This window comes from Myiozetetes cayanensis, unplaced genomic scaffold, assembly GCF_022539395.1.
Source record: "Myiozetetes cayanensis isolate MyiCay16 unplaced genomic scaffold, myiCay2020 scf4, whole genome shotgun sequence".
NCBI classification, from domain to species: domain Eukaryota; kingdom Metazoa; phylum Chordata; class Aves; order Passeriformes; family Tyrannidae; genus Myiozetetes; species Myiozetetes cayanensis.
In genome coordinates this window covers 48,994,829-49,008,879 of record NW_026087631.1, presented here as the reverse complement: position 1 = coordinate 49,008,879, position 14,051 = coordinate 48,994,829, and the positions used below count along the sequence as shown (strand labels likewise).

The 14,051-nt window shown below is 41.9% G+C and overlaps 1 protein-coding gene across 1 annotated transcript in view; it reads right to left on the bottom strand.

Moving 5' to 3' along the window:
* The window catches only part of MAST4 (microtubule associated serine/threonine kinase family member 4), a 269,784-nt gene extending 255,957 nt beyond the window's left edge, over window positions 1–13,827 (bottom strand). Inside the window, exon 1 of the mRNA XM_050330031.1 lies at window positions 13,600–13,827. Coding sequence (XP_050185988.1) covers window positions 13,600–13,827 — 228 coding nt within the window. The remainder of the gene's footprint in view (window positions 1–13,599) is intronic.
* Between the last annotated feature and the right edge of the window lie 224 nt (window positions 13,828–14,051).

Sequence of the window (14,051 nt, the reverse complement as noted above, 5' to 3'; positions counted from 1 at the left end):
TGCGAAACAAAGACTAATTAAAAGCAACCTCTATCTTTTCCAAAGCTCAACTTCACTCCATTTCCAACTCCTCTACCTCTTCCCTCCCAAGCAATGAAGAGCATTGGGAATGGACATTGGAGTCACTCAATAACAGCTCCTCTCTGACACCCTGCTCATCATAGAGGGCACCCTTGCAGCCCCCCACCGCCAGCACCTGGCCACCCACACCCAGTACAACTGCACTTTCCGAAGGGAAACAACAACTTGAGAAGCACTTCATGTCCTTACTGAAGCTCACCAAATACAATGGATTTACACAGATGTTCATGAACCCCAAACCTGTATTCCAACTTTAGAGACCTGAGGAAGGCAGACAGCTTGCCATTTTGCCCGGCAAGAGAGATTTACATCTTAATTTATAGAAATTCACAACAAACCTTCTGTGCAGCCACCTAGACTCTGCAAAGACACCTTTCAGTCAGTAACAGCACAGGACACGTCAGTGGAAAGGAAAACCAGAACTTATTCCCTGTGACAATTTCAGCAAGACAGGAGGAAGCTTCAAAACCAGTGTTACATCTACATGTAACCAAGAACCCAGCAATGAAGGCTCAACTCACCTGTGTTACCTCCATCCAACACTGGGTTTGCCTCATGACATTTTATGTGACCTTACATTTCGTGTCCACACATCCACAAAGAAACATTTAAGCAAGAGGCAACAGGCAAGAACACTCGAGTATGCATGATGAGCACAATAAAGTAAACCAGACAATGACAGTTTTGATAAAGTCTTATTATAAAAGCCTTCCAATTGCTTTAGTAGTTAGTTGTATAGTGCTGAGCTATAACTCCAAAAACTCAGGAGCTATGCTGAAGTGATCACCAATGTCCAGTTAACCACTCAAACTTCAGAAGGCCTTCTACTACATCTTCTGCAAATGCAGTCAGCAGAATTATTTTAAGTGCTATGTCTGTAGGCTAAAACCTTCAAAGTCATTTCCCCCACCACCACTTTCACTTACATTATTTGGATCTTTAACGTAGATTATTATGTTTACAAAAATCCTGCAGGAAGAGTTATAATTACTCAAGCACTACGGGAAATGAATACACCCATACCACATATTTTTACATATATCTGTCAATGTATGCCCACTAACATTAAAAAAAAGAGCTTATTCTGAAAGTTTCTAGTATGTGAGTACCATTAACCCACTGAAGACCAATTATCTCCTACACGCATGCACTAAAACTGTGTGATTTCAGGGGAGTCCTCCAATCTTAAGATCTAGCTTTATACTTAGGGCAAACAAAAATCTGTTGTTATGGGATGTCTTTTGCCCGCAGCAGCTTAACTGGCTTTATTTGGTTACTATCAGAATAAGTAGAGACATTGCACAGTTATCTACACCAAACTGCAGGAGGCATCTGTTAGTAGTACGATCAGAAGTGAAAACAGGCCAAGCCATTCTACTTTCCACGCTTGCTAAAGTACAGGGAAGAATATGTATTTTTCCATGTTCTGTTAGATACATATAACATCTTTAAGAATTAGAATCATGCACAGTGGTATCGCTTTGTCTCCTAGGAGACTGGGCAAATTTATTTAAAGGCAAAAACCTAAACATAGGGAAGAAGCTGCCAAAGACCAACAACATGTAGGAAGAAAATTCCTATTCAAAAAAATTAAGGCAGACAGAAAACATAGCCTTAGATAGGCAAGGCATCTAGCAGGTGGATTACCAAATTCAAATCTAAACCGAAAGGATTAACAGACTAACCACCTGTTAAATCCCTCATGAAAGTACTTTAACCTCAGCAATAACCAGTGGGGCAGCGGGATTAATGACTAATGAAAAACACCACACCCAGTCAGAAATTTCAACAGAAATGATTTTGTGTCTACAGTATGACCAAAGCTGTAGCTCTTGCAGACACACCCAAGTTTATGCAGAAAAAACTGTCCATGAATCAACTGCTCCCTGAAACTCAACACTTACTAGGCCAGGCACCAATCACGAACAGGTGGCTAAATGGGGCAACATCATCAATACCCAAGTCAGCAAGGCTTCTACCAGCCTCTAACAAACCCTGAGGCTTATCTAACTCCTGTACAACTGGCAGTGTACCAAGCTGTCAAGCCCTGGAATCAGGCTAGTGTCGATCTGAAGTCATTACGTCCAAACACATATAATGTGAACACTGTCCTCAACAACATTTCATACTACAGATCCATTCCCTCTGCTTTGTCGTACTTAGTTATGTAGGCAAGGTTCTTTCTGTTTCCTCATTTGTTTTGTAGGAACTAGATTACTGCAAAAAACCTATCTTTATATAAGGCTCATCAGACAACTGTAGGATCGTTTTTACAGAAGCTGCTCATACGAAGTTTTAGTGCCAAAATTACTTTTCTGCAACAATATATCACAGCTCCCAAAAGGACAAATTAAATGAAAAGCATTAATGACAAGTAGATCACTAGCATGGAAATATTTTTTTTTATAATAGCAACAGGGGGGTTTATTTTTTTTTTTAAGAAAAGCATGGAAGATTTCACTAACTGCAACTAGATACAGGTGAGAAACTAGCACACCCTTACCTTGAAAAACACTCCCAACTTGTCCTGGATTAAAGCCCAGGTCCTCAGAGATGTTTAGTTTGCTAATTCCAATTCTGTCTTTGTTTTCCACTGACTGATTGATGACTTAATATATCTACATTTTTCATCTGCAGTTTCCACAATTTTTTAATTTAATTACCACATCAAAAAAACACATTACTTAGAAGAGTCTTACTGGGAAAGCACACCTGGAATGAAAGTGTTTTAGCTCCTGCTGCTATAAAACTTGTCTCTACCTGCTTTTATGTCATCAGGGCATGTATAAGTGTGAGGCTATTCCTCTGCTGTGCACAAGGTATACGATGCCACAGTTCCTGGCGCAGCTGCTCTCTTGGGCAGCATGCAGTCCAGGTAATAAAGGGCTGTAAAAGCAGGGCTTGCACCTCCCTGCTGTTTGAGTGGCTACCAACATGCTTAAATTCAGATGTATTTTTCTTCATCCTCAAATAAGCTTACACCTAAAGCATCTGATAGTGCGGCTTTAAGTTTCTGACTATTTTTAACACATTTCTTACTTCAATTTGTGTATGACGGTCCTGTCAACACAACGCTAATACTAACAGAAGCATACAGATTACTGAACACTTTGGAGAATCTTCTCTAATGCATCTCATTATACCTTCCTTAACCTAATCTCCCTCTTCTTCCTCCTCCTCTCACATCTTTACCCTACTTTAATTGTACGACCACCTGCTGCTTGAATGTAACCCTTAAAGTTTCAGTTGCTTCAATTTTCAGTCACTAGTTATTACCTCTGATGAGAGCTTAAAACTATGCATGCTGATTTTGGGTGGAAGCAAACCAGGGGAGACCACAAAAATAGTTGCCAAAAGGGAAGTTAATATTCAGCATAGTGATAGTATTGTAAACCACTATGGATACTGGAGGAGCTAGTGACTCTCTTGAAGGCATGGAGGGCCTGCACAGACCTTGACAAATCAGAGGACTGGACAAGCACCAACCATATGAAGATCAGCAAGGGAAAAGTGTCAGATTCTGCACCTGGGATGGGGCAACCCTGGATGTTTGTACAAACTAGGGAGTGAGATGCTTCAAAGAAGTGACAGGGAAAGGCACATGAGAGTCCTGGTTGATGGCAAGTTGAATATGAGTCAGCAGTACCCTGGCAGCCAGAAAGGCCAACCATGTCCGGGGAGGCATCAGGCAAAGCATCACCAGCCAGTCAAGGGAGGGGATTGTCCTGCTCTGCTCTCCACTGGGGTGGCCTCACCTTGAATATTGTGGCAGTTTTGGGCACCACAATATAAGAAAGATAATAAGCCATCAGAGAGTGCCCAAAGGCGGGCAACGAAGATTGTGAAGGGTCGTGTGAGGATTGGCTGAGGTCACTTGGTCTGTTCAGCCTGGAGATGAGGAGACTGAGGGGAGACCTCACTGTAATCTACAATTTCCTCATGAAGGGGAGGGGACTCTTCTCTGTGGTAACGAGTGATAGAACCTACGGGAATGGTCTGAAGTTGTGTCAGGGAAGGTTTAGGTTTGATATTACAAGGAGCTTATAGCACTGGAACAGGTTCCCCAGAGAGCTGGTCACAGCACCAAGCCTGATAAAGTTCAAGAAGCATTTGGACAATACTCTCAGGCACATGGTGTGACTCTTGAGAATGGTCCTGTGCAGGGCCAGGAGTTGGATCCTTGTGGGTCACTTCCAACCCAACATACTGTGATTCTGTGATATTCTTTAATTTATATCTTCTTTCATAGAACCATATAATCAATGAAGTTGGAAAAGACCTTTAAGATCATCAAGATGAACTATTAACCTGTCAATTACACCACTAAACTACATCCCTAGGTACTATATCTACACATTTTTTAAACAGCTCCATACAACTACCTAAACACATAGTGTGAGTGTATATACATCCTCTCAGTATAATTCAGCAACCCTGAGCTCACACCATAATTCCAATACACAGTCTGTGGTTCAGTAAACTGAAGAACTCAATGAAACTCAAGAAAGTCAATGACTATCCATGCTCCTCAATAGTGAATAAGCCCAAGGTTACCTCCTTGCTGCTTCAGCTAATCAGTCTGTAACTTAGAACCATATTTTCTAAATGTATGTACAGCCAATTCATTATGCAGTATTCTGCTTGTTGCAGAGCTGCTCCGAGGAAATCAATGACATCTTTAAATCTAGAACATGTTTTCCACTAGAATAATGTGTTAACACCACGACTATTTGAACAAATGGCAAGGGGAAGGAACCTCTGATAAGTTAAAACACACTCAAGCTTTACATAACCCACCTACTCATCAAAACTATAAAGATCCAGTTGAGTTACGAGATCTCCCTGTGACCTTTTGTAAACAACCTATTCTGTTAGCTAGTCCAGAACAAAATATATCAGATACAATTTGCCCTGCCCTTCCCTGTCATGTACTAGGCACAAAACCTGAAATACAGCTTGAAAGTCATCCAAGGCATTTTTGTTATATGGCCTGAATAACAGCTTTACAATGACTGAACCATAACTACAGCAATATTACGTTCTAGTAAAAGTTTCCTGAGGTAACAATGAAAATCCAATTAGCAGTTTAGTGCAACAGTTCATCTGCTCCATTCACCCCCAGCTCTCTTCCTCAGGATTGCAAGGCTATTAAAAACAGGGAATCATTAACAGTCCAGGTGCAATTAATTATACAAAGCCACTAGCATGGCAGTATGGCCTCACAAAGGAAGTCTGTCACTCAGTATACAAGCACCGCCCTCTAAAATCAAAAATATATAAATAAATATTAAAATAATATATTGAGATATACACAGTTGTTAAAATAAAACACTGTAAACTGTGTCTAATAATGAAGTTTCTATGCCAGGCCACAATGAATTCATCTTTCCTGGCTATACAAGTTGTCATCCTATAACCAGTTATTTTCATACACACTTAGTAATTCTGGAAGATCTTTTCTGTAGCTTGCATGTGGTTGGGTTTTTTTTGCTTTTCCTGAAAGTCACTTCCAGAGCTGTTTGATAAGCAAAGAAAAAAGAAATTTCTCTTTTTCTAGTTCAAGATTGTACATGTTATTGGTTAAGAAAAAAGTCTTGCATTCATCCCTGGTCCCCACTTTAAATTCAAGGTACTCAGTAAAGAAACCTATGGCAAGGGTAACCGGGGTGAACACTTGAGCCTTAACCCTTGATATGCTTGTAGTTCACTTCTGAAAATCACAAATTCATCGGCTTAGTTTCATTTGTACAGGAGGGTAAGGTATTCATCCCACTGCTCCCTGGCTGAAGCCTGACAGTCTTTCAGCTGGAAAGTTTGATGAGAGGACCCCTTTTAGATAGGAAAGTGTAAGTAAAACTTTAATTGGCTCCATAAACCAAAAGCTAAAACAGATTCCTGTCTAGATTTCAAAGTAGAGCTGATTTGCCACCACTCCCCCATGTTTCTCACCTTTTCAGCTACCTTGCCCCAAATGCTTGCATCTTTTTTTTTGCTTCCTCTCTACCACAACAAAAAGAGCCACCAGCACTTTATGACTTTAAGCATCAGTCTCTCATAAGTCATATATCTTAAAACCCAATACCACCCAACTATTAAAACATTTCAAAAAGAATTTTAAACTCCATAGGTGCAAGAGAAGAACTGATAAAAGACAAATCTGAAGGCTGAAGCAACAAACAATAAAAACAGGGTGTACAGAGTGTGTGTCTTAGACTGCAGAGTATTTCAAGCTCACATCACTGTTCTTAAAGAGGTTTAGCAATGGCACAGTACTGCTGGTGATACCATCATACTGAGAAGCTCTCAACATAAGCTGGAATGGGGCTGTGCTCAGTACCATACCAATAAAAAACCAAAAAGCAAACACACAAAAATCAACCAGAAACAAGCAAACAAAAAAATCAGTCCTCAGTCTTTCCTCTTTCACTTATCAAGCTGTTAAGAAGACCAGTATTTCTCTTAAGACAAAGCCCAAGCAGGTTAGTTTCCAACCCAGCAGCAGAACAGAACAGAAAGACCCTGTGTTACTGAAGTTCTTAATAACAAGCATCTGATTTGTTATAATAGACACAAGAGGAAAACTCCAGCCTGGTGTCAGAGTAATTTTGCTTGAGAAAGCTGTAGCAGAAAACTTTAAGGACTCAACTCACATTACTCATCTTTTCAGAGTCATCATATCCCTTTTCATAAGTTGCCCAATTCTGCATTTCAGAATTTTGCCTCTAAAATAAGGGTAAGTATCTTTTTCTCAAGCCTTGTACAGAAGAGAATTGCTGGTTAACATTAGCCAGCTCCACGTAACACAAATAGATCAGAAAACAAGTATTTGATATGTATTAATGTTTCAGTCTTGCAATCTTTGAGCACAGTTGTGCTTTGGGAATGGGGGGACAGAGTGCATAATTTGCAACAAAACCAAGAGGAAGTTACCCCATTAAATTAATTGTTGCATTAAAAGGCTAGCCAGCTGCTCAGCTTGCTAGCTCAAGGATCTTTGCATTTGCACTGCGCTTAGCTGTGCTCATATTTTATGTCTCAAGATTTAAGACTTTCTTATCCCTTTGTATAAAGTCAACTTCACACGAGTTTTTACTGCTAGCAAAGCAGCCCATCACACAGAGCTTCCTCATTGTACAGGAGTAACCACCACGTTGTTATGTTTACAGACATTCTGTTCAAAGTAGCTTACATCTAACCAGAACACTGTCAAAGACACCAGACTACGCTGGACTTTGGCTGTACTCCTTCAACAGAGCTGCAGCTTTTCAAAAGAGATGTTTCTTTACATTTGATTTCACAATTGGACACAGAGATACTAAGAGATCCTGAAGATTAACCTCAGCACTGTGTCCTCCAGTCTGAAAAATACAAAGGGTACAAAGGGCCCCCTCAATCGTATTTGCAAACCTGTTTAGATTTTGAAGACTGTAGTTATCAGGTCCTCACCCACTTCTTTCCAGAAGCATTTTCAGTATCTAAACAGTTCTGGCACGTAAAACGACATATGCAACTTAAAGCATGGTTCCGCTTCTTCAGTTCTCACTTATTCCAATCCAGAAGGAAGATAGATGCTCTGGTTATAGGCCTATTTATACCCACCAAATTCTTGAAAAGAAGCTCCATAGAGCTGAAAACATTACAATTTTACAAATAATCTCAAATCTCAAGCAACAGCACATGGCCGTATTAGATTAAGCTCTCAACCATGTGACTCTCCGTATCCCAGCGTATTTCTGACATAATAAGGGTACGTAACAACATGCACCTTTAAAGGCTTATTCTGCACACAGAAGGTTTAAAGTACTAGACAAACATACATTTTTTCATACCAGAAGCAAATCAATAAAGTGTTTTACATAACTCTTGAGACAGCCTACTCACTTAAATTGTCAAGTATTTCAGTTTATAGGTATCTTATCACAAACATATCTAAAAACCAAAAAACAACGTTGTTAGTCTGGTTGACGTGACACAACAATAGTTTTGCAGCTGCTCCAGGCTAGATGAGTGTTTTATTTAATCCCACCGCAATAATTTTAATCCTGAGAAGAACAGATATTTTTGATGGCATCACTAATCCCTAGTGTAATCTAAGGATCACACTCCAGCAATCATGCTATTCATCCTCGGGTAGCTCTATCGTTCAGGTGTGCTACAACAGCAAAGGATCCATCACTGTCAGAGATGAGGAAGTCTAAAACAATTACAAGAAAAACCTACAGTATCTGCCACATAGTCCAAGCGTGTTCCATGGTTACTTCTGCAGCAGGACAAACAGGAAGGGAAAGAGGTAACAAAAACATTATTACTAGGTTACAATTACGTCACAGTGACATTTTGACAGAACTACGACCAACTCCTTTATACATGTAAACACTGCCTTCACTTCACACAGTCTGTTTACTTTATCCCATAGTATTTTGATTTCCACTCCTCTCCCAAACTACACTACAGTTTTGCTGGGGTAAAGATCTGGCAGATAATCTGTAATGCTGGAAGGACTGTAGCTATCTAGCAGACATACGTTAAAGGAAAACTGTGTGAAAGATCAGCTTCTATAGCAATACATTCTTTACCACCCTCTTCACATTGCTATGAATACTTTCATAACAAAATCTTAGCTTCCCAGTAATTAATTCACCATACAGTCCTCCTGAAGCTGCAACAGATTGCAACATAAACAGCAAGGCAGATTCAGGAGAAGAGTTAGCAACAGAAAAAGCTTTTATATTTCTTGCTCTGTGCAGTGAGGTATCTTTTTTAATAAATGATACACACCCTCTAGACAGTAGGAGAAAAAGTACAGTAATCAACTTTAAAGGTCAATGGACATTTTTCATAAGAAATCTTGTCTTATGTTGCTCATCATATCAACTCTCATAAACTTGAACAGTCACTTGAGGGCCAAACGTTTAATTTATAGATCAAGAAATGAAATTATTTGAGAACAAAATACCACAGTCTAACCCCGTGTGCCCCCCTCCCTTTTTTTTTGGTAGTTTGAGGGGTTTTTTTAAGCATCTAAAATAATGAAGAGGATTCATTATGATAATTCAGAAGACACTGGAAGGTTCAGAAGCTATTGAATCCATTTCAGACCAAGACAGCTGTGCTATACAGCAAAGTATTATTCTTTCTGAAAGACTTCTGATCTTTCCTGGCTTTGGTAAGCAATGGGTAGTTACTGCGACAAGATTCGTAGAAAGGTGAGCTCTTTCAGTAGATCACCTGACTCAGACAGAGAAGACAGACAACTCCAAGACACATAATTTAACCTTCAGATCCTTGAGATTACTGATGTAGCCAAAGAATCCATAGGTTGCCTTCATCCTCTTCTTAAGAAACAAGGTTAAACCATGTGAGCTCTCACCTACCCTGTAAAATACTAAGATTTGGAAGCCACCATCAAAAAAAGCATATCTCACGCTGGACTGAAAGACTGTAAGATATTTTGAATGAGAGAAACTAACAGAGCCAACAACATCTGGCACCATTTGCCTCAGTAAATTTCATAAAACACGTTTCCTGTTCATAGTCACTTTTTTGCCAAAAGGAAAACTAGTGTAGAGAAGATGGAAACACAGGAGAAAGGAAAATGGGGGAAATCATGGGGGGTTTTGCATTTATCCTGGTCCCATAATACCAGTCCATATTAACTACCCACAGAGAGCAGAAGCAGAGAGATTACAACAGAAAACATGCTGCTGTCCAGCCTCAACTCCTCCCTTGACAGCCTGGAAAACATTCTTTCAAATGAAGAGAGTTCTGAAGAGAATACGGAATAATTAAAAGAACTAAACAACCATACTGCATCAGCAAGATGGTGACCCATTGTCTGTGTAGTATTTGCCTTGAGTGGAGCCCCTGGTGGTCTAGGGGTAAAGGCGCCGCGCTATCACCGCGGAGACCCGGGTTCGATTCCCGGTCAGGGCCACTCCAGGGCAGGTGGAGCTCGTTAGCCCTTAAAGGCAACCCACCTACGTCCTAAGGACCTCGCTGCCACCGTCCAAGCTTGCTTGGCCCCGGCAGATGAACCTTAGGATTAAAGGGTGGGCTCAGTTCCGCGCACACTGTGTCTCACCTAAAAAAATCCAATGCGCAGGCTGGAAGGTGTAAAGACCTTCCCCGGATCTTCGCTTGCGAAGACTGGCCATTATTATTTGCCTTGAGTGCCCTTCACCATGCAATCCCATCCTGCCTGCTCTGTCAGCTGTTAGCCACTCGCCTCAGAAGAGCATAGGCAAATAATCTGCTTGAATTGATTTGTGTTTCACGTTTGCTAACCACAGCACTTCACCACACAGATGTTCCAGCAGCAAAGCACTTTTCAAATTAAGTTAATGTTAAAGCCATATTTAATTCTTATGTGTCTAGTATCTCAGAGTAAGATATCAAAAACACTTCAGCAACTGACAGCTATAATCTTGTAAACTATCATTTGTTCTTGATTATATGAAATGAGAGATTTCTTCAAGTATTTTTTAGCATTTTTTCAAGGTGAAGTTTAAGCAACAGTAGGATGAAGTAATGACAACAGGGGGGAAAAAAAAAGAAGTGATGTACTTTCTCTTCTCACCCCTCCCTTCCCTGTTTGCCTCCAGGAATTAACTTCTTCAGACATGATATCCATTAGAGGAGTTAACGTGCTTCCAGTTCTATAGTTTAATTTCTGAAAATAAAAGAAACTGACCTACCCTAGATAACAGAATTAAGTTTCCTTCACTGAGCTGCAGAGATGAACCATTCTTTTTGGCAGAGGAGAAATGTTCACATCATTCTTCAGAAAAAGACATAACTCATATGGACCACAAACTGTAAATTAGCAGTCTGGGCTCTGGGCTACTTAAAAAACAACATTCCTTGAGAGACCTCTGAAATTATCTTTTGGTCCTAGCACAAGTGTCAAGGCCTAAATCTGAGTATGGCATCCTGTTTTTTCACATCATGCTTCAAGACAGATGTGACCAGCTGGAAAGAGTCCAGCAAGGACAGCAATGAGAATGATCAGATGTCTGGAAACACATTCTATACAGAAAGATGAGTTGTTTAGTCTAAAGAAGAGTAAGAGGAGACAAAGTCTAAGTTGTCAAATATGTCATATACAATGTCACAGAAGAAGACACAGTTCTACTGAAACAGCACACAAAATAGTTATGTATATGGGAAAATATGCATGTTTTCTAACTACCCATTAGTTTGAAAATATTTTATATGTCATGGCTTGAAGAATTTACTGACAGCTAAAGTAGCAACAGAGGTAGCACGACAGTCTGTCAGACACTGCTGTCTGAAGGATACCAAACAGTTGTGACAACAGATTCAATTCTGCTATGTTGGCAACAGAAACAAGGCCAGGGCAAGAGGACAAATAAAACCTGCCGGTGCACAATCAAGAACCAGGAATCCATAAAATTAAAGAACTCAGTAACAGAACACTGCAGAGTACATCAACATTTTCATTATTTGACAGTAACTAAATAGGATATCAATGTGAAATCTTCCAGCACTTCTCTCAATGTTATACTTTCGGCAGGTGGCGCATAAAGCAAGACTGAAATCATCTGTACGTATATCTTGGACCTCAGCCTTGCTTTTTTCCACTACCCTTAACAGTTTCAACGTAAATAGATGCTCTCTTGGTTTTAAATTAACATGTGTTCTTTATTTCTGCATTCTAATGCATTGTGGTGACCTTGCACAAAACAATTATTATACAGGTGGATTTGTCAGGTAGTTCTGCAGGTACGCAGAAATTCAGCTGCAAGCACTGACTACACCAGAATGGAAGGATGGGCAAAACCAAAGCACAAAAACCACAGACAGAAAGTCTGGTGTTAGGTAATGAAGGAATCTAGCAGAGGTGAAAAAAGGAGAGCAAATAAGGTTGCATATTTTAAGCAAACCTTCCCACTATATCAACATGACTTTATGCTGCCATCTTCTAGCATTACTAACTGCAGGCGAGGTATCAGACTGCCCATACAGAATTTCCTAATTCCAGTGAATTCAATGTTGAGTTATTTTTGGGCTTGCCTTCCCTATACTGTCAACTCCAAAAATGCCTTTAACTCATCTCCAAAGCACACACAGAAACAACCAGTCTTTACCAGAAGACCGCAGGTCTGCCAATGGCTCCTAGTTCAGTTAAATGAACAGAACACTTTGTATATTTCTACAAGGTATTTTGCAGGCATACCAACTGAGCACCAAACCACCTAGACAACTCACAGTTGTAAGCACAGCCCCAAGCCCACGCAGACCAGACCTGCTGAGAAGCAGGAAAAAATAATTATCTACCAGTACACTCCATGCTAACCGCAGTTACAGAGCTCCTATTCAGTTTAATTAATAAAGTTAACTATACACATAAAAATTATGTGGATGTATGCACATTAATTCTACTTTTATCATAAATGCACTTCACTGTAAATACATTCTCCTCTTTGTGGCCTCACGCAGTTGAAAGAAGCAAGGAAACTGGACAAAGTTTGAGTATTTGGAAAAAAAAAAAGGAGGGGGATACAGAAAGTTATATTTAGTTTCAAGTCACCATGCTGTCTTACAGTTGTATCAACTTAACAGAGCAGGCGTCGGGGAACGAGAGAAAAACAGGAGCTACGTAGACAGCCATTACTGCAGAGGCAAATATTCCTGACAACCACACCTTAACTAGTCGAAAATAACTTCAGCCAGTTTAACAGATATTTCTTTAGAAATGCAAGGTTTCCGAAAAAAAAGCATTTGCACATCCATTAGCATAAAAGCAAAGAATAAACACCGCCTAAGAGCAAATTAAAAAATTAAGCACAACAAAAGGCACAAGTCAGGCAGACAAGAGATGATGAAGTAAACAGCAGTCGGAGAGAACAATGCATTTGGTTGGGGGTCATGACACGAAATAGCTTTAAGGAGTGTAAATCATGCAACAATAAATAACAAAAAAATAAGTCTCGGACACAAAAGGGTCACTTTACTGTAACACAGTGGGAGGGTTGTTTTAAGAGTGCAGTTAGAAGGTAGTGCGGCCAGATTAGGAGGGGAGGGAACGACACGCGTATCCGCGTTATCATGCTACAGATCAATCACCCACTGAGCTCCTCCATAACCCACAGCCTGTCATTAGCTCTCAGGATTACTGTAGTTTAGGGGCTTGCCCATCACTTCCTTCTGACACTGAAGAGTTTGCTTTAGAGCAGCGTTATCCAAAGGTGACACATTAGGAAAACTAAAAAAAAAAAAAAAAAAAAAAAAAGGCAAAAAACCAAGCTCTCCTAAAACAAAAAAATTCTCTCTCCATACAAAAACCCCAACTCTCTACATCGGCAGCCAGAAGGGGCGAGAGCCCGGGAGCAGGCACAGGAACGCGTCGGGTTTAGCAGGGGAGATGAGGTGAAGGGGCTGCCCCCAGGCGGCCCGCAGCGCTCCCACCGCGGGCCGGCCGCGCTGGGCGGGGTCTCCCGGCGCGCCCCCGGTGCCTCGAGGCGGAGAAGCAGCAGCCGCCGCCCCGTCCCCGCGCACCTCCTCATCCCGCTCCTCCAGCGAGGCGCCGTCCTCCACTCGCACCCCGGGGCTCCCCCGCTCCGCCGCAGCCGTCGCCCCGCCGGGGGCCGTCACCGCCCCGCCGCCGCCGCCGGACTCTCCCTCCTCGGAGAGAGTTTCCGAGCCAGAGGAGGAGTCGGAGCAAGAGGAGCCGACGTGGCCGGCGCCGCGCGCCCGCTCCGAAGCCGCCGAAACTTTCTCCGCCATGGCCACAGGCTCCGAGCCGTACCGCCCACACGCCCCGCCGCCGGCAGCGAGCCCCCCCCCGAGCGCCGAGCGCTGCGCCGACCGGCGCTCCCGAGCCGGCCCGGGCCAGGCACGGCGCTCCGGGCGGCGGGCGGTGCCTGTCGACAGGCGGGGCGTGGCGGGCCGGGCCGGGCGGAGCCAGCGTCGCGGTGGGCGGGCCCGGCTCGGCGGAGCCGCGGGAGGGC